This window comes from Myotis yumanensis, unplaced genomic scaffold (genome assembly GCF_028538775.1).
Source record: "Myotis yumanensis isolate MYYU_CA2020_CCGP unplaced genomic scaffold, mMyoYum1.0.hap1 SCAF_12, whole genome shotgun sequence".
Lineage (NCBI taxonomy): Eukaryota > Metazoa > Chordata > Mammalia > Chiroptera > Vespertilionidae > Myotis > Myotis yumanensis.
In genome coordinates this window covers 16,772,581-16,800,202 of record NW_027223763.1, presented here as the reverse complement: position 1 = coordinate 16,800,202, position 27,622 = coordinate 16,772,581, and the positions used below count along the sequence as shown (strand labels likewise).

Genomic DNA, 27,622 nt, shown 5'->3' with positions numbered 1-27,622 from the left:
GTCCCGGGTTCGATTCCGGTCAAGGGCATGTACTTCGATTGCAGGCACATCCCCAGTAGGGAGTGTGCAGGAGGCAGCTGATCAATGTTTCTCTCTCATCGATGTTTCTAACTCTCTATCCCTCTCCCCTCCTCTCTGTAAAAAATCAATAAAATATATATATTTTAAAAAAGACCAAATGTTACAAACCAAGGACAAATCAATGTTTTTAAAGTCCTGATGTGTCAATGTCAATGAGAATGCTTAAAGCAAATTTGACCAACCAGGGTACTATTACATTAACAGAGTGTCTGTACAGAATAGGAAGGCTCATTCATCCCAACATGCAATGAGCTTTATATTCTTAATATATTTAGGGAAGCTAGCAGTAAGCATCTCCAGGATTTGATTTTTATAAGACATAAATTGCTGTACGTTTCAGAGGCCCATTACTGGGCCTAGATCTCCATGAACAAAGAAATGTCTGGCTTTCCTATGAGTTTGATTAGCCAAAGCTTATTAACAAGAATATGGGATATGGCAGAGACTTACTAGCTGAAGCGATTGATGGAACCTAAAATATGTGGCTAGTTTACTGGAGGAAGGCCAGTGTTGGGCATCACGGATAAAGCTGTCACAGCCTGGAAGCTGGGAAGTGTCATTCCATGCTGGGAAAACATTAGGTCACATGGTTGTTTGCTGTACCTTGGGAAAGAGACAGTATGCTGACACAGGCGGTAGAACCTGGAGAAGCAGAAGGAAAGATTCAGGATGTTGGAATACTGGTACTGTGTCCATGACTTCTTGAAGCTTTCAGCAAAAGTTATGAGAGGGTAGGGCACGTGCTACACCCAATTAGGCTGCAAGCAGAGAGAGGACATAGCACAGCTTTGCTAAGGTATGCCCCTCTGCCTGAAGCCTGCTTCCAAGTTGAATGAGGGTGTCTTACCCCAAAGTGAGGCAGTTGCAGATAGTGGCTGTGAAGTGGAAGTCTACTCTCAGAGGAGATAATGCTGCTGCCTTGAAAGGTTGCATGCCTCCTGGCAAAGAAGGGGTTAAAGGCCCATTCCACCCAAAGCCATTGTTTTAGGTGGCCTCCATTAAGTTAAGAAAAGCAGATGGGGTAGGTAGGGCATAAAAGTCAATTTAGAAAATACAAGTTTGGGGGCCTAACTCTATAACTAGTAAGAATTTTGGTGCCTGGTTATCTGTACACAGAGAAGTCAAGCGATGAATGTACCAGAAGTCTGCTAAGTTTTTTAGGAATTTGCACTGCTAAAAGGAATTTAGGTCTGGCCTATAGCAAAACCATGTGACTCCTTAATCTTCAAAATAATCCCTCTGAGCCTGCACAAGCAGAGGGTGGGTGTGCTGGTGGGGGATATGGAAAAGGGATAACCTCCCAGAACCAAGGCTCAGAGGACAGTGGACATAAGACCATGCTTCCAGCACATTCTCTGATCCCTTACTTCTTGAAACTCAGCTTTGGCCACACACATGAGGACAATGCCCTAGGGTGACATGAGAAACTGGCTAGAAAGAACTGGGTTCCATGACTGTGTGGAATAGAGTTGCCAACTTGGAATGCTCTCTTCTGATTGTGCTTGGGATAGTCAAATTAATTCTATCTTCATTAAATCATACTAAATTACTATTGGGTCTCTCTCTAATTCATATTCTCTCTCTCTCTCTCTCTCTCTCTCTCTCTTACTCTCTCTCTCTCTTTCTCTCTCCCTCTCTCTCTCTCTCTCTCTCTCTCTCTCTCTCATCATTTTTAAAATCAGCCTAGCTAGATAAACTAATGAATGTTCAGACAGAGATATTTATCATTCCCTACTAAGCTGGTTCCTCCACTTGACTGGATTAAATGGCAATTCCATCCTCCCCCTGCTTAGGCCAAAATCCTTGGAGGCACCCTGTGTCCTAGCCCCAAAGAATGCAAAGCATTAAACCAGGTCCTGAATTTGTGATTCAATTTGGTGCTTCCCAGAATTTCAGGGGTACATGCATGGAGTGAACCTGGGGTCTAGTCCTAGAAAGGTTAATACTCATCAAAAAAGACCACGAGGGACATACTTGTAGTTGAAAAGTTTGGGTTTATTGCAGCTATGCAGTATGCTCACCATGAGGAACTGTGGGTGACTCAGTCAGAGTGTGTTAGAAAGAATTTACTACAGGATTTGGGGGAGATCTAAGGAAGCTCTAGGTTAGGGGTTGTCAGAAGTCAGCGGTAAGTCTATGATTGAGTACATCCATAAATCTTATCTACAGGAAATGAAGATAAGCACGAATATAAAGCTATACCAGTACTTGATAAAGAATCAGCAGTCACTCATTTTAGTTGAGAGAGAGACATGATTTTGGATTGCACGATAATCTGGCTTAAATGATCTCAGAGTTACCTTGTCTGATGTTGATGTTTTATGAGATTGTTTATGTCCAACAGAACAACTGGGCTTACCTGTCATTAAGCTTATGACCATAATGACTGAGACATATACTTCGTGAATGACAACCCACCCTCACGTAGCTCTGTTCTAGCACCAATGAGCCATTTTGATGCTGTTTTTATCATCGGATGTAAGAAAAGTATTATAAATGGAGGAAGAACCTTAACTTTCCTTTCTCCAAAGCCCATAAGATTCCTCCCCCCCCCCCCAAGAGGTTAAGACCCTTTAGACTCCTTGGTGATTCTTAACTGTACCAAGTACAGATGGCTAAAGATCTCTATTGCTCACATTTCATGGCACCTCACTTAACATGCTCACAGTAGATAACAGCTCGGGTTGAAGGAGGTTTTCTGAGAGCATGAAAGGATGCCGACTGTGTATAGAATGGATGATGTAGGGAAGCTGGGATGTGGAGGTTTGTTCTGAAACTTGGTGAGCCCAGATCAGCCTCAGTAGCAACTGTCTCTCAGTACTCCCTTGAGAAAGAGAATTCTAGGATCAGGGCAAATTGTAGGCCAAGTCTCACAGTTTGTTTTATCAGATCACTAAGAAATAGGCCAATTGAAAGGCAAGCAGCATCACCGGGACAGAGACTGACTGCTGGGGAGAGAGAATCCTGAAATTCAGGAACATTCTGAGAAGCTAGAGGACCATTATGGGTACAGGGCCATGAAGTCCCCTCATTCCCTTGCCATCAACCCCATGTATCTCTCACACACAAAGACAATCACATGACTTCACGACTAATCATTTATTGATCAGGTTCAGGATGTCTTATTCATGGTAGAGTGCTGGGTATGGCAAACAGAGTCAGAAATTTGGAGGAAACCTTTGATTCTTGGTTAATTGTTGAGTCTGTCTAGACAATTAGAGAAGATCCTTTAGATTCAGAGATAAGGCCTTCTTGGATGATAGTGATGGAGATCAGGTTGCAGACCTTGTCACAGGCTGACACAGGGACCATGGAATGGAGATCCTGGAGCCCAGGTGAGGAAGCATTCACTCAGCACTAAACAAGCAGATGAGAGAGAACACAGAAACTCATTAAGCTCTTCCTGGATTGAATTGAAGACAAAGAGAATTTTTATTACAGAGAAAAATGGTGAGGAAATAGATATCCGTCTGTACTGCAACCTATGTTTCTTTCCAGAATAGGGGGAAGGAAGTCATTGAATCAATGGCTGGTTGTTGTTGTTTTTCTAATGCTTAACCTTTCCTGAGTTGAGTCTATGAGAAAGAGAGAGAAATAATCCATTAAGGACCCTAGGCTGGTTTCTGCCACTGTCAGCATTAAATGTTTTGAGAGATTTTTGATAAATTCAGAAAGGATGGCAAAAACCATAGCTACCTTGTATTAAATGCTGACTTTATGCTGGCCATAGTTACTAAGAAATTCCCATATATTATCTGAATAAAGCTCCATAATTAAACTAAAGTAGAAAGCAGATGAGCAAATATAGAGCCTGTTTTCCAGGTAAAAGGCAACTGGAAGGTCAGACAGCTCTATTTACGAATCAGAAGTTAAGGATGTGCAGAGATAAAAGGAAAACAGTATTACCAAAGATTGGGCCACACGTTTTGGCCTTGGAAGATGGACAAAAGACAGAAATGCATTTGACTTCCATACTCACAGCCTGGTATTCTTTTCCTAATTCAAATTTCAAGTCATAATGATTTTTAGGACTTTATCAATTACTAAGACCTTTTCACCAGCAGGATATCCACACAGTAACTCTGCAAGGTACATGTCATTGTTTTCCTTGTAATTGCTTAGGTCATTTGCTCTACAGCTCATGGAATGAGTGGGTCCTGAACCCAGGACCCCCAATTCCAAATTTCAAGCTCATTCTACAAACTTTCTTACCTAATTATTTGTATTATAATCTTTTTTTTAATCCTCAATGAAGGACCCTAGACTGGTTTCTGAGGATATTTTTCCATTGAATTTTAGAGAGAGTGGAAGGGACAGAGAGAAACATAGAGAGAGAAACATCAATGTGAGAGATAGACATTGATTGGTTGCCTTCCCATTCACTCCAACCAGGGCCGGGGATCAAGCCTGTAACTGAGGTACATGCCCTTGACTGGAATCTAACCCAGGACCCTTCAATTCTCAAGCTGATGCTCTACCCAAGGAGCGAAACTAGGGCTATCTTTGGACACAAACCCCTAATGGTGTTGGAAGACAATGGTCTCTGGGCTAACCCCTCTCCATCAGACATCACCAACCTGGAGTCCTGGGCCTCATGGCTCCCTCGGGCCTGGAGACAGCGATCTGCAGAGACAGGCACAGGCAAACACCAACCCATTTATTTCTCAGCAAGAGAGTAAATGATTTCCCAGGTCAAGACAGAGGGGGCTGATTGGAGATGTTACCTTCTCTTGCATTTCTCCACCCAATAACATGGGAATTTAGGAAGAGAAAACCAGAAATAACTAAACTTACCAACTTTGGTTGCATCCAGTATGTTTTCCTCAGCAATTTGATATTTTTTGCAAAGTTCCTCAAACCTTTCCTTGAGTTTTGGGCTCACATCTGGTTTTCGGGCTGTGGGAAGAGTGACAATAATTGCTGTGTCTTGTGTCTTGGTCATTGAGGCTCTGGGGGAAATGGAGGGGCAGATGGATGGCACCAATTGGTGCTTAGGCAGAAGTTAGGGGTGGACTATATAACCTATCTTGAATTTAACATTTTTAGGATATCCTTTTGGCATGATGAAAATTTCATTATCTTCTCCTCAGTCAGTCTGAGGGATTACCCAAGGTGAGCACCACTCTTCAGAGGAGGAAAGAAATCCCAGGATAAGATTGGGAGGACTACTTTGTTCAGGTTTCCTTTCTCCCCCAGTCTCCCCACCCCAAAATGAGAATAAATATACTCTACCTAAGAGTATCAGCATCTCAAATGTTTGCTTATTGTTGAAATTAATGAGATGAAAAATAATATAGTCATTATAGACCACCTCAATTATTCGAAATGTAACAAATCCCGCATCTGTAGAGAAAACAGAACACAGCTCAGAACTTCTTTGGTCCATGGGAAACAAGTTAAACTCTACCTATTCTTTTACACAGAGCAAATTCAAGTGCATATCCTGGAAGAGATAGAGAGTGATATCTAAGGTCTTTCATTGGTATCTCTCGGAGCTTCATATGGCAACTTCTAAGGGTAGAATCGACTACTAGTAGAAATTCCACTTCTCGTCATTGACCACTAGTGGTCGAAAAATTCACAGCAGCCACTTCCCCTCTATCATCCTTCCCAAGGCTATCCTATCTCCCTTGGCCATCTCTGCCAACTATGTGTCTCTGTTCTGTCTATAAGCCCACTGGATTATATACCCAATACTCTATGTAGGCAATGGGCTATGGCAACGGACACCAGAAACAATGAGAAAGCGGGCAGAGAATGAGTAGCTGTCCTGACAATGTAAGTGTTTTGTTCATTTGTTTGTTTTTGCCCACTTTCTTTTGTTGCAGGTGGTACAAATGACCAAATTGCCATCGTATTCTGATGGTATTGTGTGCTAGGTATTGGCTTTTACACACAAAGTTCTCCCAAATTGAGGATATTGTCTATTAGATGGCCCCATTTGCATTATCTAAATATACATTGATCAGGAATTGATGAAGACCCTAAGAATGTGGGGGTTTAGTCAATTTCTTACAGTTGAAAGTAGAATTTACAAAGACATTTTTGTATACTTACAGATAACATTATATACACCATTCTCATTTGCTTGGGTACAAAACAAAGAAATTTCAGTGCACTCTCCATTGACCCTGTAAAATAGAATGAGCTGATGCCCAAGAGATATTGATGGGTCTGGCTCCCTCACACTCCACCTGCTACTTGAGTGTCTGATTCCAATTAACTGTAGAACATTTTTGGTAAAATTTGAAACAGCTTTTATTTACCTTATTTCACTTTACAGTGGGGGCTTGACTTACGAGTGTCCTGACTAACGAATTTTTTTGAGATACGAGCCATCTCTCGGCCGATTTTTTGTTTTGAGTTGCAAGCTAAAATTCGGGTTCCATATGATCCAGCTTCAGACACCCCACCGCTAGTTGGCGCAGCGAACGTCACAGTGATTTGACATACAAGTAATTTGAGTTACGAGCTCTGTCATGGAACAAATTAAACTCGTAAGTCAAGGCCCCACTGTATTTGCTACTTTAAAAATGAGTATACTACTGATGTCACTATTACTCTACCACCACTTCACACTATTATTATTATTACCATAGCTACTTGCCTAGATAATCAGTTGAGTTCTCAGATGTTCCAGCCTCTCAGTTAAGTGCTCAATAAACATTGTTTCACAAAAAAGAAATCCATGAAAGAGAATTATTATCATTCTCTTTTACCCAATGGAAAATTGGGGTGGAAAGAGATAATACTTCTTGGCCACACAGCTACTAAAAGATTATTTCAAGAAATAGCTAAGCTGTTGACCCCCAATCCTATGCACCTAAGCTATGCTATATTGCCACCCTTCTTATGATTCTGATACTCCTCAATCTCTGAACTCCTCTACTCCCATTTAAATTTATTCCCATCACCAATTCTTATCTCTGAATCTAGAAAACAGGCAAATTCCTTCATCAGTGCTAAATGTGTGACTCTGGTTTTGAATACAGGCCCACAATGTTGTGTGTATGTGCATGAGTGAGTGAGTGTGTGTGTGTGTGTGTGTGTGTGTGTGTTTAATGGTCCAAGACCTACTCATGCTTCTGTTTTGCCTTTCCCAAGTAAAGAAGACTACACTTACTTTACATGAAATTTCAGTGTCAAAGAGTTGTCGTCCCAGGCTTGGATGGATTCCATAAAACTCCTCATGACACTATTTTCTTCTATCCTTTCTTTGTCATCTGAGGCCAAGAGAATGGTATACCACCCCCCTGAAATCTGCAATAAATCAGTAAAGTATTGTGTTAGTAAAGAAGAGGGAGACACCACATAAACATCTGTATCCTTGAACTCTGGCTCATGGGCCTGGACTCACAGTGGTGATAGAGAGATGGAATTAGAACCCAGGTCAATTGACTCCACATGAAAGGCTCTTTCTACTGTCCTCCAATGAGAATGGAGGTCTCCAGGTGTTATCACCTTTCCACATGGTACGAATCCTCTTAGTCCAAGGTCAGAAACCTACCTCCTTTGCCTAACATATCAAAAATCTCTTGGCCTTCATTAGGGTCCACTTGCTTCAGAATTGCCCCAAACCACCCCCAAAGTCAGAAGACCCTATGCTCCCAACTCTACCTTTGATATATCGAAGTTGCTTGTCACAACAGCAGGGTTTCCTTCATCATGTGCGCAGACCAGCGTCAACCCCAGACACAGCAGCAGCAGCTTCATTTTGGGAGGAACAATTCTGACTCAGCTACAGGCACTTGGAGTGAGGCACCTGATGGTGCCTCCACTCCTAAGATCCTCTGTCTTTATATTCATTCTGGGTCCAGTTTTTCGTTGTTGTTTTTTTGGTCAGTGAGGCAGCACCTTTTCTCCTCCCCCTCCAGGCATGGTCTGTATTCATTGATGTGACGCCAAGGTTTTCCTTTCAATCTCATCTCTATTAGATCTACTATGCCCTGAAATTAATCAAAAGGAACGCTCAAAAAAATAGTGGATCTCATAAAAGGTTGCCTTTTAGAACTTGAGTTAATTGTGAAATCAGAAAGCCAGTTATGAGTGTCAGGAATGGAGTAGAACTGGGAAATAGAATGTGTGGACAATCCATATTTCACCAGGTACAGGGTGTGTGGAAATGGGTGAGTTACTCCATTTCAACAGCCTAAGAAACAAAGAAATTGACTCTACTAAAGATGATAGGACCTATCACAAAGCATTCAGAGAGAGTAAATTAGACTAGGGTTTAATACAATAATGTCTTGAAGGTATGGTGTCTGGTATTCAGCACATTTTAATTCCTTTTCCTTGTTGTCTGAATTCAACCATAATAAATGAACAAATGTTTAATTACTCCATATACCACAGACCCCTAAGAGAAATGGAGAAGTAGAAGTTGTCAGCCTTTTCTTCCAGAAACCTTCAATGAAGGTGGGGAAATGCTTTACATAGTTAATAAACACTCCATTCTACAAGCATATGAACTAACCCAACAAAGTGGGACCAAGTCCAGAACATCGTGAGTCAGAAACAAGGGTGATGCTGGGGAGGTGACATCATGTAGAAAGTGCTTAAGAACACAGGCTTTGAAGTCATGAAGATTTCGGTTTCAGTCCTATCTCTGTCATCTTGAAGCCATTAGGACAAATTTAACCTCTCAGAGCCTTAGTGTCCTCTTGATGAGGATAATCGTACCTGTCGATAGATTGCTATGGGGATCCAATGGGATGGTGTGTGAAGAACCCTCAGACTAATGTCTGGCACAACTGGGCTGGTGGAATCAGAGAATTATTCCTAGGAAGGTGGATCTTGGGGGAGGTCTTGAAGGTTAGGCAGGAGTGGAGATGTGGAGAGCATGTGGGAAGGGAATTCTTGGGGAGAGGTATGTGGTGATTTAGGCTCCTGTGCCTGCTACTGGGGCTGGTTAAAAGCTATGGCTCATTCCTGGCTTGTGCTAATGGTTCCCTTTTGCACCCCCCAACTCAGAAAGAGGCCAGTATCATGGGAGGACTGGGCACAAGGCAGTGAATGTAGGAACTCTGGCATTCTATGTGTGGCCTGCTTTCCAAAGTCACCCCAGCCCCTTGTGTAATCATTCCTAGTTCACGCTCAACCAATATCCAGTCACTGGTATTTTGAGGTCTATCTAACTTTAGGCCCTATGTGTGGGCTGTTGGCTGTCCTGCCCCTGAGATAGAGGAACTGAGCTTGACAAATGTTGGCAAAGGCTGTGCACTTCATTTTGTCTAGTTCATTCTCTCCAAGAGCAACCAGGTTTGCAAGATGAACTGGGCTACAATGCTGAGGGGAGAGTCAGCTACTGTTGCTGCCCCACCATCTGTATCCCATCCCTCCAGCCTCCTAACTCTGCCCCCACATCAAAGCGCCATATTGCAAGCGCCATAGCTGCTTCTGGTGGTGACATCTTTTTTTGCACCTTTGTACCTACCGTAGCACCTGGTACATTGTATCACCTTGGAATGATTGTACACTAAGTCCTATATTAGAAGCTCCAGGCATTCTTGTTATTAGAAGAAACTTTATAGAAAATTCTTTTGTAAATGGGAATATTACTTTTGGGAATTAGGACCTCCTAATTAATATTATTGGCTCACAGGAGTAGAGAGAGAGGATAGGACTGAAGTCTGTGATCAGAAGCCTACATTATGGAAGATCTTATCGACTCAAATCTGAGTTGACTATTCCGCACCTTGATTATTCACTTCCATTTCAAATCTCCCAAGTTGTTTTTTTGGGAGGGGGGGGGGGGGGCAGTATAAGCTTTGCCAGTGCCACCGGGCAAACACTGAGACAGTAAGGTCATGGCTGCACAAATACCCAAGAGCTGTGAGCCATACACCTAGGGGCTTGGTGAAAGAAAACCCAGACAAAACCAAAACTGAAGTAATATTAAATCATTCCTAAATGATTATTTGCTTATAGGATTCTTACAATAGAAATGAAACAATACTCCTGCATTGTATTTAAATATTTGTGGTAGGAGTGTGGATTAACAGTCTAAAATTACTCTAACAACTTATAGATGACCAATAAATATCTTAGTTAAATGAATTATTGATTTTTATATTAGGAAGGATGGTAAAAGGTAGAGGTGGGGGGGAAAAAAAAGTAACTCTTAATGTTAGCATCTCCCAGATGATAGTGTAAGTCATGGGATAAGGATTCATTTACAAAACTTCACTTGGCCACCCATCAACAGGGAACACGTTTGTTGTCTAACACAAGATACACAGATACAACCTTTGACTGTAGAGTAACTTTGTATGTGGTGCAGCAAGCTGCTTTAAGAGATGATGCTATGACAGGTCCTTTGAAAAATAATGATTCAACTTAATTCAACCACCATTACCAGATGCCTACTCTACACTAGGTCTGTACCGGGCACTTTGAGGGTTAAAGAGATAAATAAGATAGAGGCTGTGCCCTCCAGAAACTCCTGGTAGGTGTGAGGATGGTTTGAAAACAATCTAATTTTGAGATAGAAAGTTTCAAAAATTAAAGCCTGACCACCTAATTCCAGGTATGAAACTGGAAGAATTTTTCCCTCCAGATGAGCGGTGCCTTCCCTAAGGGACACATGCCTTAGTGGGCTCTGGTCCTCTCCTGGTCCCGTGGAGAGGGTAAGGGGGCAAGGAGGTCTCCTGGAAGTAAAGGTTTGTGGAGAAATGAGTGGGAGTTGGGTTCTTCTGCCAGCCTATGGACCCCAAGGAAACCAACTCCTTCCTGTCTGCCAGGGGACAAGCAGCACTTCTGGGGAGCCAATCTCAACCAGCTCCATAGTAGCAGGTGGACCAAGTATCCATCCTGTCTTCTGAGACCACCCTGGGGAGGTAGCCTTTGGACCTTCCCTTTTATGGTACCTAATGGATGTGGTCCTCATTGCTGTTAACAAAGTCAACCACTCCATGGATGAGCTTCCTGGGCCCAAAATATCTACCAATATTTTAAGAACAGAGAGCTAACATTAAATAGTATTCCCACATTTCAATGATGGTAAATGAATCCAAACTGTTATGTTACAATCAATTTGCAACAGCTACCTTTATAATTAAGGCCCTTAGACTTGAATGAACTTAGAAACAATATGGTAATCAAAGAAAACAGGTCATATTCAAAGTCATCTTTGTTCAAGCATGAGCTCCTACCATAATCCACTCACCAAGGCAAATAGTTCTAATAGGAATTTATTTTGCAGCAGTACAAATGTCATCTGTCCAGGGGCCGGATATTTAAAAATAATATTTTGACTTCAGAAACAGAGTACGAACTCAGTGAATATTAGCTAACGTGCTTTGTAAATATTATTTCATATAATCCTCACAGTAGCTCTATATGATAGATGCTAGTAACCTGTTTTACAGAGGTATGAACTAAGAGCCATAGAGGTTAAGTAAACATACCAAGATCACACAACTAGTAAGTGGAAAACCCATATTTGAACCCAACACTGTCTAATCCAAGAGGCTCTACTCTTACTGACTCTACGACATAGGTCGAAGCTTTGATGTTTCTCTCTTTTTTTAAAAAATCCTCACCTAAGGATATTTTTCCATTGAGTTTTTAGAGTGGAAGGGAAGAAGGGAGGGGGAAAGAGAGAGAGAGAGAGAAACATCGATGTGAGAGAGACACATTGATATGTTCTCTCTGGCACCCACCCCAACCAGGACTGGAGATCAAACATGCAACCCAGGTATGTGTCCTTGACCAGGAATCAACCCGATGCACCAACCACTGAGAAACACTGGCCAGGGCGAGGCTTGATGTGTGTGACTCGAAGGGCAGATGGAATAGGAATAAGTAATGAACCTCAGAGGGGTCTGCCTGGTAGGTGATACTAAAAAGTTGCATGTGGGTTTTTCAAAAGCATGGCACCATGGGTGTAGCTGCAAGAGTCTGACCAAGAGAAGGGCCAGTAACAACCATCTCTTGGTAAATACATATTTGGTGGGTGAATGGTTGGATGAATGAGTAGGGGGGTATTGCTCTTCTAGTAAGAAATTAGGAAATGGTTCCAAAATCAAAAAGCAAAAGCTATTCCCTTCCATTGATGGATTTGAGTTAAGCACCTGGTCACCGACCGACCACATTAAGATTTCCTCACCCAACACCAAGTATAAGGCGTTTTATAAGTGGCCTGCAGGAAGGGTGGCAGTCTGCCAGGTGGCTGAGAGCTGGCTGTCCTAAGTCATGACTCAGTGTGTGGGTAAGGGGCTTATGGAGTCCATGCATGACCAGATATATGATCCATTTATAACCAGGCAACTTGATTGAAACTAACTGCCTGGCTGGAAATGGATTTTGTGACCTTGTTTTCAATCACACTCTGGATCCAACCAACCTATTACTAATTGAGAAAGCCAGTGGCAGCACTCAAGCCATGTTATATAACACCAAGGCGCATCAGTGCCAAGGAGAATAGCAAGAAGCAAAAGCTTGTTTGGTTCACGTGCCAGAGTGGAAGTATGGCTTGGTCCCCTGCACCCAGGATGCTTCTGCATCCTGCTGGTACTGGCTTAAAGCCAGCTCTAAAATATCCCCTTCCTTCACACAGGAAAGGTTGCTTAAAACTAACAACAAGCACGTCTCATCTGTGTCAGCTGGGTCTTGGGGCAAGCAGGCGCTGAGACACATTTAGGAGCGTAAGCGTTTATTGAGGTGCAACCCTTATGAAAGGGAAAAGGAGGAAGCAGGATTAGGGAAGGGGAGTGGCCAAGGTGTAGATCTGACAAAGTCTCTGTCAGCCCCACAGGGAGCTGGAGCACCTTAGCAGAGGCCTATGTGGGGCAGAAATGGTTAGGACTTTCTCACACAGTCCTGCTCAGTCATGGGCTCCGCCCACCCCAAGAAGACTAGTACCTGAGCTCAGGAGTTGAGAGAAATCTGAAAGAGTTAACAGTGGAAGCTGTCAGCTAGACACACTCCTCACAGCTGGCCCATGAGCGTCTTCTTGGAGGGGGAATGTGAGCAATGCAACTCTACAGCTGGCCTACCTTTCTAATATCCAGAAATGGGGAGTCTCCTCAAAAGGGCACGAAGAGAAAGACCAAACCGGGTGCCTCTCCTGTGATCATCTTCTCTACAAAAGCCTAATTTCTTTCTTCTTTTGCTCCTGCTGCCATCCCTCCTAGAGATAGAGAGCCTTCTTTGTCTGCCTGTGGAAGTTAACCTTCCTCCAAGGCCCAGCTCAGGAATTCCCATCCTTTGATTCGCCGGGCACTCACCCTTCTCATCCTTTGCAGGTCCCCAGAGCACTTAGAGCTCTGCTCCCACAGCAGCCAACCACCTATTGGTTCATACTAATGTCAACATGTAATTCCCAAAGAGTGAAAAAAAATATCTCACTTGCAACTCTATAGGGGGCATGTGCCAAAGATTTAAATGTTATGTTTTTAAAATCTGCACGTTTTTTCAAATACCTTATTTACAAATCTAGTATCATATATTTTGTGTTATAAATATTTTTATTTTATTGAATTTCTTGGGGTTAATAAAATTATATAGGTTTCCAGTGTACAATTCTATAATACATCATCTGCATATTGTATTGTGTTCACCACTTTAAACAATTTGTGCTATAAAACAGCTATTGAAAGGGCGAGAGCTATGCCCTCCATCTTGCCCGTATCCTCCATGTTGGGGTAGGAGCCATGTGCTCAGACCCCCAGGCCTCTGCTGGCCACGCCAGGGATTTTAAACTAACCAATGACAATCAAGGGACGTGCGCGCCATAGAGATGACCACATCCTGTGTAACAAGACCGGCTTGCGCCTGGCCAATCGGCAGGGCCCACAGTCCCCTCACTCCACCCCCTATTAAAACCCTGGTTTTTCTCAGGCAGACACTCCTCCCTTCTGGCTGTTGGGTCAGAGGGGGCTGGGAGCCAGACCCGGGTCTGTACTACTAATAATAAAGGATCCTTTGCTTTTGCATCGAACATGGCTCCCTGTTGGTTTGTGGGGATCTTGAAATCTGGGCATAATAGCTATATGAACAATTTTGTATAATGAGAAATGCCAACTCGTGACATTCCATGTTAAATGACTCACGTTAAGGTTAAGTGCATGTAGTGTAGTCTAATCATGTTTTAGAGAGTGTTTTTTTTTGTTTGTTTTTTTTTAAATTAAATCTTTATTGTTCAGATTATTACATTTGTTCCTCTTTTTTCCCCCCATAACTCCCCTCCTTCCAGCTCCCACCCCACCCTCCACCCTCACTCCCCACCCACTGAGTTCATCCATAGGTGCATGATTTTTGTCCAGTCACTTCCCGCATCTCCCACACCCCTTTTTCCCCCAAGAATAGTCAGTCTATTCCCTTTCTATGTCCCTGATTCTATTATAATCACCAGTTCATTCTGTACATCAGGTTATTTATTCACTTGGTTCTTAGATTCATTTGTTGATAGATGCATGTTTGTTGTTCATAATTTGTATCTTTACCTTTTTCTTCTTCTTCCTCTTCTTAAAGGATACCTTTCAGCATTTCATATAATACTGGTTTGGCGGTGATGAACTCCTTTAGCTTTTCCTTATCTGTGAAGCTCTTTATCTGACCTTCAATTCTGAATGATAGCTTTGCTGGATAAAGTAATCTTGGTTGTAGGTTCTTGGTATTCAGCACTTTGAATATTTCTTGCCATTCCCTTCTGGCCTGCAAAGTTTCTGTTGAGAAATCAGCTGACAGTCGTATGGATATTCCCTTGTAGGTAATTGAGCCTCTTTCTCTTGCTGCTTTTAAGATTTTCTCTTTGTCTTTTGCTCTTGGCATTTTAATGATGATGTGTCTTGGTGTGGTCCTCTTTGGATTCCTTTTGTTTGGGGTTCTCTGCGCTTCTTGGACCTGTAAGTCCATTTCTTTCACCAGGTGGGGGAAGTTTTCTGCCATTATTTCTTGAAATAGGTTTTCAATATCTTGCAGTCTCTCATCTTCTGGCACTCTAGAGAGTGTTCTTTATTCAATGAAGTTTTAATTTAGTATGTAGAAAAACGAAGGAGAGAGAGCATGAATCAAATGCGATGAAATGCCAAGTAAAATGAGAACAACAACAAAACATGCATTTGCTTTAGTATCCAGATGATAACCTATGGCCTTAGAGAGAGCAATTCCTATGCAGCCTCCCCAAGATGTCTGTAAGTGTCCTTGCTTGCATCTATTCCAGCTCATCCACAGGAGAAGGGGAAGAATTCACAGCTTCATTTGCCATCAGCAGTTCCGGCCCAGTTGAAGCTGGTTTCTGAAGCTGACAAAGGGGAAGGAAGACAGATGTGGCCTGGCAGAGAGAACCAGAAGACAGAAGCGCAGCGAGGCTCCGTTTCGCCCCCTGGTGGCCAGCCAGACGGCCGCGCTGCATCTCACAGCTAAACTGTCACAGCTGGCCAGGCCTCTGGAGCAGCATCTTTCTGCTTTTTTTCCTCTCCGTGCATTGAGGTCAGGAGTACTGCATGGCTGCTTATTTTTGTCACATATATACACATAAATACAATTTTCAACGATTAGCTGAAGAGTCGCAGCAGGGTAGAGAACTGGCACACATTCTGGTCCCCTTTAAAAACTGGAAAACCTGTTGTTTTGTAGATTTGGCTGGTGTCCAGCATCGTTCAGCGGTTGAGCACTGACCCAGGAACCAAGAGGTCACCAGTTCAATTCCCAGTCAGGGCACATGCCCGGTTGCGGGGTGGGTCCCCAGTGGGGACATGCAGGAGGCAGCCAACCCATGTTTCTCTCTCTCTCTCTCCGTCCTCTCTCTCCAAAATCAATAAAAGCATGTTTTAACAAGCAAACAAGCGATGGCACCTGCCCGATAGGGCTTTTTTCCTCCCTCCAATTTCGCTCCTTAGCCTAGCTATCCCGAGCCCGCGCCCGGCGTTGCGGTTCCCGGTTTGCGGGCAGCTGGCTGCGCTGAGCGGCTGGGAAAAGCAGCTGCAAATTGTGCATCCGGTGGTGAAGCCTATTTCAAATATTGTTACAATAATACCAGGCTCCGGGAGGCGCCCTGCAGTGGGCAACTGAGCCGGCTTCTGCCCGCTCGCAGGAACCCGCACCCGCACCCCCGAGCTCCCGGCGGACCCCGCGCTCCGCTGTACGGCAGCGCCTCGGCCGAGATGGCGGCGCCCACGGGCGGTTCCCAGGGCGCCGCCATCACCACGGCAGCACCCGCAGAGGCCGCGCTGGGGTGGGCCGCCGGGTCGGCCTCCGACTGCGACCCCGATGCCGACAAAGCCGGAGCCCGCGGGCCGGAGGAGGAGCGCGAGGAGCTCCGAAGAGGCCGCAGGTCCGCCGGAGATGGCCGCGCCCGAGCCCGGGGGCAGCGCGGGGGTGAGCGTGAGGACGGCGTGGGCGGTCTGGCGGGCAGAGCCGCTCTCACCGGGCGTCCGCGTTTGGAGCGGTGCTGTGGTCTGTGAAGAGGGGCGGTTTGGCCACTGGAGTTGAAGCTGGAGGGGGTTAGCGTTCTCAGGGGTCGGTGATGTGCGGACAGTGAAGGGCGGGGTGTCTGTGCGGTCGGTGAGGGCGACGGGATGAGGAATGCGTGTTCGGAGTGATCCGCGGGGACAGACCCGCGGTGACAGGTCCGCGGGGACAGATCCGCGGGGACAGGTCCACGGTCCGCGGTGACAGGTCCGCGGGGACAGACCCGCGGTGACAGGTCCGCGGGGACAGATCCGCTGGGACAGGTCCGCGGGGACAGATCCGCGGGGACAGGTCCGTGGGGACAGGTCCACGGTCCACGGTGACAGGTCCGCGGGGACAGATCCGCGGTGACAGGTCCGCGGGGACAGTGCTGGGGGTCCGCGCGGTCAGTGGGTGCTGCCGTGAAAGGGATCTGCAGTGACCTGATGAGGGGGTCTGTGGGAGCCAGAGATTTTGGTGGCTGTGGTGGTTGGAAACTGGGTTGCCCCTGTCAGTGTGCCGAGGTGCAGGGAGGTCAGCTAGGAGAGTTTATTGTCATGAAGGGAAGAAATGATGATGGTTTGGAAAAGCGTTGTAACAGTAAAGTGAAAAAACACATTCAGAATACGTCTGGGAGAAGAGCCAGAGTCTAGGACTTACTGATGAATTGATATGGAACGTGAGGGAAGAGAAGAATCAAGATTTCCATCTAAAAGCAAAGAAAATAAAAGATTTACATTTAGACATTTGGCCTGAGGAACTGAATGGATGGTGATTCCATTTTCTGGGAGAGGGATGTGTTGGAGAAGACCAGATTTGGTGGCTATCAATGGGAGCCAGGTAGATGACAGTGGTTCTGTTTTGGCTGTGTCAGAATGCCCATTACATGCCCAAGTAGAGATGTTGAGTAGTTGTTAGATATATGAATCTAGAGCTTAGGAGAGATCTGGGCTAGGGAATCCATGTGTGGAGGGCATCAGCATAAAGATGGTATTTAAAGCCATAAAATTGGATGAGATGACCTAGGGAGAGAAGGCAGATAGGGAAGAAAAAAGGGTCAAGGACAGAGCTGAGTCATTCTGATATTTAGAGGTCTGGTAAAAAACAACAAGAAAAAAGAAAGAAGGAAAAAGAGGGACAGCCACTGAGCTGAGGTAGGAGGAAAACTGTAAATGTGGTGTCAAGGAAGCTTAGAGAAGAAAGTTTTTCAAGACAATGGAAATAAAATCAGTTGTGTCATGTGCTCTAGTGAATCCCAGAATATGACTACAGAGAATTTGACTTTGGCAAGATGTAGCTCAGTGGTTATTTTGATTGATTATAGATCTTTCGGTGGAGTCATAAAATTCTGTTGGGATGAGTTGAAAGAATAGGAGGCAATGAAGTATAAAGAGCAAGTATAGATAACATTAGGAATTTTGCTGGTGAAGGGAGTATGTGATTAAGAGAGGTTTTCTTCAGATGAATGATATTAAGTAGAATGATCCAGTAGAGAGGGACAGATTGGTAGTACAAAAGAGAACAAGGTTAACTGTAGGGGTGAGGTCCTTGAGAAGGCAGTTGATCCAGAGCATAAGTAGACAAACTGGGCTCAGGTGAGAAGAAGGGACAGCTCTTTAATTTTAACAGAAGGGAAGACAGATTATATGGACTTGGTAACAGGATAGTGGAATTGGTGGAAGCAAGGCAAAGTAATTCACATCCATTTGCATTTATTTTCTCTTTGGAGTATAAGGTGAATTCATCAGCTAAGAGGAGAAAAGGAGTAGATTTTGGAGATTTCGAAGAGAAAGAATGTTTAGCATAATCATCTTGGAAAGGGGAATAGGAAACTGACAGAATGGGATGCCCATTTGAGATATGTAACCTCTTCCAGGTTATAGACTCCTCGTATCCTCACTGGCAGAAAGAGCAGAGAGAGGAAGCAAACTCTCTTGTGATTCCTATAAGGGCTCTAGTCCCATTCATGAAGATTCTACCCTCATGATCTCATCTAATCCTAATTACCTCCCAAAGGCCCTATCAACTAATAATCTCATAACACCATCATATTGGAGGGTAGGGTTTCAACATATGAATTTGGAGGAGACACAAACATTCAGTTCATAATAGGGAAATTTCTTTTTTATAAATACATTTTTATTGATTTCACAGAGGAAGGGAGAGGGAGGAAAAGATAGAAACATCAATGATGAGAGAGAATAATTGATCTGCTGCCTTCTGCACAACCCTACTTGGGATCGAGCCCACAACCAGGGCATGTGTCCTGACTCAGAATTCAACTGTGACCTCCTGGATCATAGGTCAATGCTCAACCACTGAGCTACAATGGCCAGGCTCTTTTTTTTTAATCCTTACTTGAGGACATGCTGAGAGACAGCGAGATACCAAGAGAGAGACACAGAGACAGAGAGACACAGAGACAGAGACAGAGAGAGACATATGAGACACAGAGACAGAGAGGTAGAGACAGACAGAGAGAGAGACAGAAAAACATCAATGTGATAGAGAAACATCATCGGTTACCTTCTATATGTTCCCTGACTGGGGATCAAACCAACAAATCAGGTATGTGCCCTGATCAGGAATTGAACCAGCAACCTTTTGGTGCACAGGACGACGCTCAACCAACTGAGCCACTCTGGCCAGGTGGGACATCTCTTTCTTTCTTTCTTTGTTTCTTTCTTTCTTTGTTTCTTCCTTTCTTTGTCTCTTTCTTTCTTTCTTTCTTTCTTTCTTTCTTTCTTTCTTTCTTGGAAGTGCCTTTTAAAAATATATATATTTTTTATTGATTTCAGAGAGAGGAAGGGAGAGGGAGAGATAGAAACATCAATGATGAGAGAGAATCATTGATTGGCTGCCTCCTGCACGCCCCCATGGGGATCAAGCTCTCAACCCCGGCATGTGCCCTTGACCAGAATTGAACCTGGGACCCTTCAGTCTATAGGCCGAGGCTCTATCCACTGAGCCAAACCGAGTAGGGCCAGGTGGGACATTTCTTAATATGGTTTTTGTTTCTCAAGGAAAGAAATGCAAAATTTGGTAGAGAATAGGTATCCTATATAACATATGATCAACAGTGAATGGTCAAGGTAAGAACAAGTCATTATTATCTTCCAAGTCACTCATTAATGTGGATAACATTACACTGAACAAGAATATGCTATTACAGGGATCGGTAACTTTCAAAGATGTGACTATGGCCTTTACCCAGAAGGAATGGGAGCAACTAGATCCTGCTCAGAGGAGCCTGTACAAGGATGTGATGCTGGAGAACTATAGCAACCTCACCTCGATGGGTAAGTATAATTCCTCACAATTCAAAATATATCCACTGTGATACCTTTACTCAACTTACCAAACTTGATAAGTTTGACCTTGATTTTTTAATCAAGGAATTTTAATCCCTTTTTGGTACTAGGAAGGATACTTGTGCCCTTGCCTCTAAAATGGAAGGTCTACTCAGATGGGGTATGGACATCTGCACTGTGAAATCTCAGAAACCATGTATTCTTTATCCTTTAAAGCAGTGGTTCTCAACCTGTGGGTCGAGAACAATGAAAATACATCCTGCATATTTACATTACGATTCATATCAGTAGCAAAATTACAGTTATGAAGTAGCAACAAAAATAATTTTATGGTTGGGGGTCGCCACAACATGAGGAACTGTATTAAAGGGTCGAGGCATTAGGAAGGTTGAGAACCACTGTTTTAAAGGCTCTGAAGCTCAAATATTAGGGCTTGATTTCTGGGATGTTTGTTGTTCTTACATTCAATGTCTACCATTTCTCATGAACAGGGTATCAAGCTGCCAAACCAGACATGATCTCTAAGTTGGAAAAAGGAGAAGAGCCATGTTTGGGAAAGGGGAAAAGACCCAGACAAGGTGGTCCAGGTGAAATAGCAAGACCCAAGCAAATAGGAGCCAATAGAAGTAAGTTCCTCATTTCTTGGTAGTAACTTTGGAATTATTCAAAGAATAATTTTTTCTTAAATTCTTCTTAAAGATCCCAGATCCTTCTTTCTTAACCAGGAAGTAGCAATAGAAAAATGTGAGAATCTCCTGGGAGAAGAGGATTTCAAACTACAAGGATTCTTTAACCTTGGAGATTCTAATATTTCTTCGTTCTATAAACCTGTCCATGTGAAAGGTTATCACATGAGGTTCACTGCAGTCATAAGTCAGTGTTACTTATTGGAGTATCAGTCAGATTAGGGTAAGTTATATTCCATTAAGGAATAACCCCACAATCTTAATGGCTTACAACAAGAAAGATTTGTTTCTTGCTCAGGCTGTAGCCTATTTCACATTGTCTTGTGGACCTATGTTGAAAGAGCAGTTCCTACTTGGCAAATTCTGGTCTCATGGCAGAGAGAAAGAAGAGTGAGTGAAACCACATTATGACTCTTAAATTCACTGATTGGAAGTGGTAGATCTCTTTCTGCTCACATTTTATTGGTTAAGAGCAGATCACCTGACCACCACTCCAGAGTTTAACAGGGTAGGAATGTATAATCCTTCCACAGGGAGGAATCAAATGGGCATGCAATAGGACTGGGAGGTGTAATCCTTCCTCGGGGAACAATAATATAGTTTGCCACATCACTCAGGTTGTGGTAGGAAAAAAGGTGAAAACCAGAGCTCTAAACCTTTAGTACCGGCCCCTTCATATGCCTAAGTGTCCCTTCTGTATAGCTGTCTTTTCTCATTCATGCTCTCCATTGCTCAGCTTTCAGAAGAAGCGGTGATCCCTCTTTGCTGGTCTCTGAATCTCATTTCTGCTTACCTTTTTAAAAGCAGTACTTTTAAAAATTATCCTTCCTTTTCCTAATATCCTGTTTTTCTTCCTTCCTCCATTCAAACTCATGATATCCAGTGATATGAAATTTCTCTCTTTATATATTCAGACATTCTCTGGCATGATGCTCCTAACCCTAATTACTTTCCTTTTTCCTCCTATCACTGTGAATTTCTTAAGAGAAAGACTATTATTGGACTAGCTGGACCCTGGTGTTTACTACTGTCCAATCAATTGTTTTCAACTAGAATTTGGATGGTATTTACAAACATGGCTTCCTATATCTGTCAATGTGGGTGGTGGTCTCAGAGAAGGGAAGCATGGGTTGAGAAGATATCTCAAAATGTATAGTTGTATAATGTGTGGAGGAAAGAAAGTGAGCAATCACTTAGAGCTTGGAAATAAGCTTAAAATTTATAATTGGCAGTTAGTAGAGTGACCTGATAGGAACACAGGTATGCTCCATAGCAATCTATTGGGAAATAAGTGTGTGTATACACTATACATCCAAATGATATGAAGTTTGTTTGACAATCTCATTACTATCATATGGTAAAAGCATCGAGGAACTCAGAGAAACTGTAGGTTTTTGTTGGTGGTGGTGGTGGTGTTTTTTTTAGTACAGGAATGTCACTATTACATTGATCACGGATAGTAGCAGTGGAATACTCTTCTTGCTTATTTCTTCAGTCACCTACCTGTAAGCTGTTCAGTACTCCTTGGTAGACTTATCTTATTTTCTCTATTTTGGTTTTTTAGGGTACTATAACAAAAATGTACTTGATGCCCTAGCTGGTTTGTCTCAGTAGATAGAACATCAGCCTATGGACTGAAGGGTCCCAGGTTCAATTCCAGTCAAAGGGCACATGCCCAAGTTGTGGGCTTGATCCCCAGTAGGAGGCGTGCAGAAGGTGGCCAATCAGTGATTCTCTCTCATCATTGATGTTTCTATCTCTCTTTCCCTCTCCCTTTCTCTCTGAAACCAATAAAAATATATTGTAAAAAATGTACTTGAGCTAGTCTAAGTAAATAGAGGAATTTATTATAAAGGACATGGGTAGATCTCTTGTAATCCGAAGGCAGATATTTCAGCTAGGCCTTACCAGGGACTAGAACAGCCGTGGGCAAACTACGGCCCGCGGACTGGATCCGGCCCGTTTGAAATGAATAAAACTAAAAAAAAAAAAAAAAAAGACCGTACCCTTTTATGTAATGATGTTTAGTTTGAATTTATATTAGTTCACACAAACACTCCATCCATGCTTTTTTTCCGGCCCTCCGGTCCAGTTTAAGAACCCATTGTGGCCCTCGAGTCAAAAAGTTTGCCCACCCCTGGACTAGAACCAGGACTGGAAAGCCATTAGAAATTTATCTAGCCCTAACCGGTTTGGCTCAGTGGATAGAGCATCGGCCTGCGGACTCAAGGGTCCCAGGTTCGATTCCGGTCAAGGGCATGTACCTTGGTTGCGGGCACATCCCCAGTCCATAGGCTGATGTTCTTTCTATCTACTGAGACAAACCAGCTAGGGCATCAAGTACATTTTTGTTATAGTACCCTAAAAATCCAAAATAGAGAAAATAAGATAAGTCTACCAAGGAGTACTGAACAGCTTACAGGTAGGTGACTGAAGAAATAAGCGTCGGCCTGTGAACTCAAGGGTCCCAGATTCGATTCCGGTCAAGGGCATGTACCTTGGTTGCGGACACATCCCCAGTAGGAGGTGTGCAGGAGGCAACTGATTGATATTTCTCTCTCAACGATTTTTCTAACTCTCTGTCCTTCTCCCTTCCTCTCTGTAAAAAATCAATAAAATATATATATATAAAAAAGAAATTCATCTAATGTAGATGGTCTTTTTGAAGACATGTGATCTTACATCTCTGCTTTTACTGTGGATGTATATACATCCATCCTTTGTACTGATGCATTTTGTTTACACAAGGAAAATGCAGACTTACTGTATTTGTCTTATATCATTTTAAAATTTAAGAACCCAGTGGAGACTAACTAGAGTCTAAATTTTTAGGAGGAAGACCCCTATTGAACATCTTGGCTTGAGCCAGATGTGTCTCCAACTATGACCATTGGTAATTGGATTAATATAGTACAGGCTACAGTAGTCAGCTACTATAGGTAGATTGGCAGTTATTAAAGCTCAGCAGCTTGGGCTGAGGAGAGAGTTCAAAATGTGTCAACTACAACCACAAGCTCTTTTAACTACATCTATTTCCTATTCACTGCTCCTTTTATATATTTCATCTTCTATCCCATGTTACAAGGTCATATTTATAAATAGTCACAACTTTTTCTGATCACTATTGTCAATTTTTTTTTACTGTTTTTACTACCGCACTTTCCCCTTCAAGTCCAAGAGGATAGGGACATTTGTGCGTGATATTTCATTCACTTTGGGATACTAGGCTGGAATAAAGATTCAATCCCACAACAGGGCATTTCTTTATAAATTGTAATCTAAAATAGGAGAGTGCAAAGGTTCTCAAGAATGTCTCACTGAATTCCATTTTAGAAGAAATGGTCCAACAAGATGATGACCAGCTAGAGAGTCACCAGGAATCTCAAAAAAAACTCCTTAAGGAAGTTGCATTCAAGAAAAAATCTCTGACTAAGAAGAAAGGCCATGAATGTAGTTCATTGTGGGGGGAAAATGTGAGTACAACACAAGTTTCTTTCAAAAAAAAGATTCTTAAATTCAATTCACAGGGAAAGAGTTTGAAACAGAATGTAGACTCTTCAAAAAAGAAACCTGATGTAGCTAAAGAGCACAGAAAATCATCTAGCAGTAGCTTATCTGAAACAAAGAAAGACAAAAATCAAACTGGTAAGAAACAGAAATTAGCCAATGATAGCTCATCTAATAGGTGTGACAAAACTCAAACTGACAAGAAACATGAAAAATTAGTTTGTCATGGACCATCCCATACTAAATGGAACAAAATTAAAACTGGAGAGAAACGTGAAAAATCATCCACCCATAGTTCATCTCCTCCTAAGTGTGACACAACTCAAGCTAAAGTGAAACCATACGAATGTAATCAGTGTGGGAAAATTCTCAGCCATAAACAAGGACTTATAGACCATCAGAGAATTCATACTGGGGAAAAACCATATGAATGTAATGAATGTGGGATAGCCTTTAGCCAAAAGTCACACCTTATTGTACATCAGAGAACTCACACGGGAGAAAAACCATATGAATGTAATCAGTGTGGCAAAGCCCATGGTCATAAGCATGCCCTCACTGACCATCTAAGAGTTCATACTGGGGAAAAGCCTTACAAATGTACTGAATGTGGGAAAACCTTTAGACACAGCTCAAATCTTATTCAACATGTGAGATCTCATACAGGTGAAAAGCCCTATGAATGTAAGGAATGTGGAAAATCCTTTAGGTATAACTCATCTCTTACTGAACATATAAGAACTCATACAGGTGAAATACCATATGAATGTAATGAATGTGGAAGAGCCTTTAAGTATAGTTCATCACTGACTAAACACATGAGAATTCATACAGGTGAGAAACCCTTTGAATGTAATGAATGTGGGAAAGCTTTCAACAAGAAGTCACACCTAAGTATACATCAAAGAACTCATACTAAGGAGAAACCCTACAAATGTGATGAATGTGGAAAAGCCTTTGGACATAGCTCATCTCTTACTTACCACATGAGAACACATACAGGTGAAAGTCCCTTTGAATGTAAACAATGTGGGAAGGCCTTCAAACAAATTGAAGGCCTTACTCAACACCAGAGAGTTCATACTGGAGAGAAACCCTATGACTGTAATGAATGTGGGAAAGCCTTTAGTCAAAAGGCACACCTCATTGTACATCAGAGAACTCATACTGGGGAGAAGCCCTATGAATGTAATGAATGTGGGAAAGCCTTCAATGCAAAGTCACAACTTGTTATACATCAGAGATCCCACACTGGAGAGAAACCCTATGAATGTAATCAATGTGGGAAAGCCTTCAAACAAAACGCATCCCTTACCAAACATGTGAAAACTCATTCAAAAATCTCATGAGTAAAATTTCATGTGGGAAGTCTTTTAACTGAACTGAAGGTTTTATTTAACCTTAGAAGTATTCTGAGTTTAAAGGATGTTAGGAAGCCTTTAACAAGAAGTCACACCTCATTATACATGAGAGAATTTGAAAATGAATCTTTACATAGAAGCTATCGAGAGTTTAAACTCGATACTAAACCTTTTATAGAAAATATTGTTTTAAAAACAATTATTGTAAATGACCTATATGTTCAGATTAAAATATAGTTTTTAGAATTGTTAATATGTTGAATAATCAGAACACTAGAGAAACAAATTACATACGCTGAAAATTTCTGAATTGCTTGAGTGTTATGTACTTAAACACTACATATAAAAATTTAATTTGCATATCTGTTTATTGCCACGAATAAATGTTTGTGGCCATTGGTATAAGGCTCATCTTTGATATTATCTATCACCCAGCTCTTACTGTCTTTGTTACCCTCTGCATCAGCAGAAAACTTTATAAAAAGGTTGTAATTATTTATTTTTAAAATGTCAACACCAAATTAAGAAAAAATGAAAGAAAGCAGCTGAGACTACACAGGTGCTGGTAGAAAATAATGTTCAAGATATATTGTTAAGTGAAAATAGCAGGTTGTTGAACTGTGCATTTAATATGTTCCCACTTGTGTACAAAAGGGTGTGTGTGCCTGTCTCTGGATATATCTACATACACATTTGTATCTGAATAGACTTGGTTTGGAAAATACAGATAAAACTTAATAGTGGTTGCCACTGGGCACAAGAGTATAGGAATGGCAGAGCCTGGGCTGAGAGGGAGATCTCCTTTTTATTGCATACTGTTTGAACTTTTTCATCATGTATATGTATCATTCCCACAATTAAAATCCTTTTCATATGTATAAATCAACATGAATTAAAATTTTCACTGAGCCCACTCCATTATGATATTTGACAAAATAAAAGTTTCTGTGCCTATTTGTGAATGATGATGAGTCTAAGAATATGTCATTAAACTTGATATTGAATTCACAAAGACTTTTCCTATTAAACATGTTCTTTCATTAAAATAATAAATTACAACTATAACTCAGCACTGTGTTTTTTCTGCTCACCATTTTTAAAAGACTGAAGATGAATTGTGATTGCAGGTGAATGAATGAAAGTGATTGTCTGAACAATCACTCCATTTTATCTCATTCAAAGTACTTAAATACAAATATCTCTCTCTGGGATACCAAATATATTGCAATTAATGGCACAACTCCCTGTTCTTTCCCAATAGCAGACATTGCTGTTAGATCACTGCACTCTTTCTGAGTAAATCTAGACCGGGCCTCAGAATCATTCTTAAGCATGCATTCTAGAAGGTACTACAAATCATATGAGTTCACATAGGAAACCTATTTTCAGTTGTATACCTAGAATTTTTTTTACTCATGTGCCATAAAAAGAATACACCTGTACTGTTTTAAAATTTACTTGTTACACTAAAAACAGTGACATGAAAACAAAAAAGGTTTTATAAGATAAAGTAATGTTATTTGGCATGTACACCATCTTTTACATTTTTCACAGCACATTCAATACCTTATCTCATGTGTTCCTTAGAATAAACATATGATTCAGTAAGCAAGTATTGTCTAGTCATGAACAATACTATTCAATATATATTTCACATAGATACTAGTCTAACATAATGATGGGCTCTCAATAAATATGTGTTTAAGTGCCATATTTGAAAATATTTCCCATTCAAGTACCTGCCTTCCTGATCTCATGTCAGAGAATTAAATGTATAAATATTGAGAGTAGAATTTGCATGTAGGTATGCATGTGTTGAAAGATAAACTTCTATATTATTACAAAGTAAGTTATTTACTCTCACAGAAGAAAATGTAATGTAAAAGCCATGTCCATTAGTAAGTTATTACCAAGTGTAAGTCTAGCAGTATGCATGGGATATTCATCACTGTCCAGAGCTGTAGAAAATTTCAACTTTTTACAAGGATAAAACAGTTGCAGGTTATGGTTAGATTAAGTTTCCCACACCTCTTGGAGAACTCATAATAGTGTCAGACCTGAAACAAGAATATAGGTATGCCTGAACAATAGAAATGAATACTGGAAGCCATCCTGTGCAGTAAAATATAAATTAAAATTTATCAACAATGAATGAGGAAATGATGTCTAAAAATGATTGCAAGTGAACAATGAAAGAAAATCGACATACTGAGGTAACTCTAAATCTGATTTTATGCACAAAAGCAACTGGAGACAATATGAAAATGAATAAGCATGTCTGTGT

At 41.9% G+C, this 27,622-nt stretch overlaps 3 protein-coding genes across 6 annotated transcripts in view; 2 read left to right on the top strand and 1 right to left on the bottom strand.

Moving 5' to 3' along the window:
• The window catches only part of SNX30 (sorting nexin family member 30), a 168,555-nt gene extending 152,698 nt beyond the window's left edge, over positions 1 to 15,857 (top strand). The window contains exon 9 of the mRNA XM_070430897.1: positions 15,245 to 15,857. Coding sequence (XP_070286998.1) covers positions 15,245 to 15,310 — 66 coding nt within the window. The 3' untranslated portion in view covers positions 15,311 to 15,857. The remainder of the gene's footprint in view (positions 1 to 15,244) is intronic.
• On the bottom strand, positions 3,204 to 7,794 carry LOC139020896 (allergen Fel d 4-like). The gene is made up of 7 exons (XM_070430972.1): positions 7,699 to 7,794; positions 7,205 to 7,341; positions 6,139 to 6,212; positions 5,314 to 5,424; positions 4,876 to 4,977; positions 4,597 to 4,704; positions 3,204 to 3,220 (listed from the first exon to the last, which is right to left on the bottom strand). Exons 1-7 carry the CDS (start codon positions 7,792 to 7,794, stop codon positions 3,204 to 3,206), a joined length of 645 nt encoding a protein of 214 aa, XP_070287073.1.
• A 408-nt stretch (positions 15,858 to 16,265) lies between the features above and the next one.
• Positions 16,266 to 26,360, top strand: ZFP37 (ZFP37 zinc finger protein). 4 transcript variants are annotated; one of them, XM_070430885.1, is made up of 4 exons: positions 16,266 to 16,401; positions 19,691 to 19,772; positions 20,276 to 20,410; positions 23,804 to 26,360. In XM_070430885.1, the coding sequence occupies exons 1-4, from the start codon at positions 16,294 to 16,296 to the stop codon at positions 25,324 to 25,326; spliced, it is 1,848 nt and encodes a 615-aa protein (XP_070286986.1). In that variant the 5' UTR covers positions 16,266 to 16,293; the 3' UTR covers positions 25,327 to 26,360. The 4 variants fall into 4 exon arrangements, with proteins under 4 accessions (XP_070286986.1, XP_070286985.1, XP_070286987.1 ...); XM_070430884.1 differs by having other exon boundaries at positions 19,646 to 19,772; XM_070430886.1 differs by lacking the exon at positions 16,266 to 16,401 and adding an exon at positions 19,295 to 19,565 and having other exon boundaries at positions 19,646 to 19,772.
• Positions 26,361 to 27,622: the final 1,262 nt, after the last annotated feature.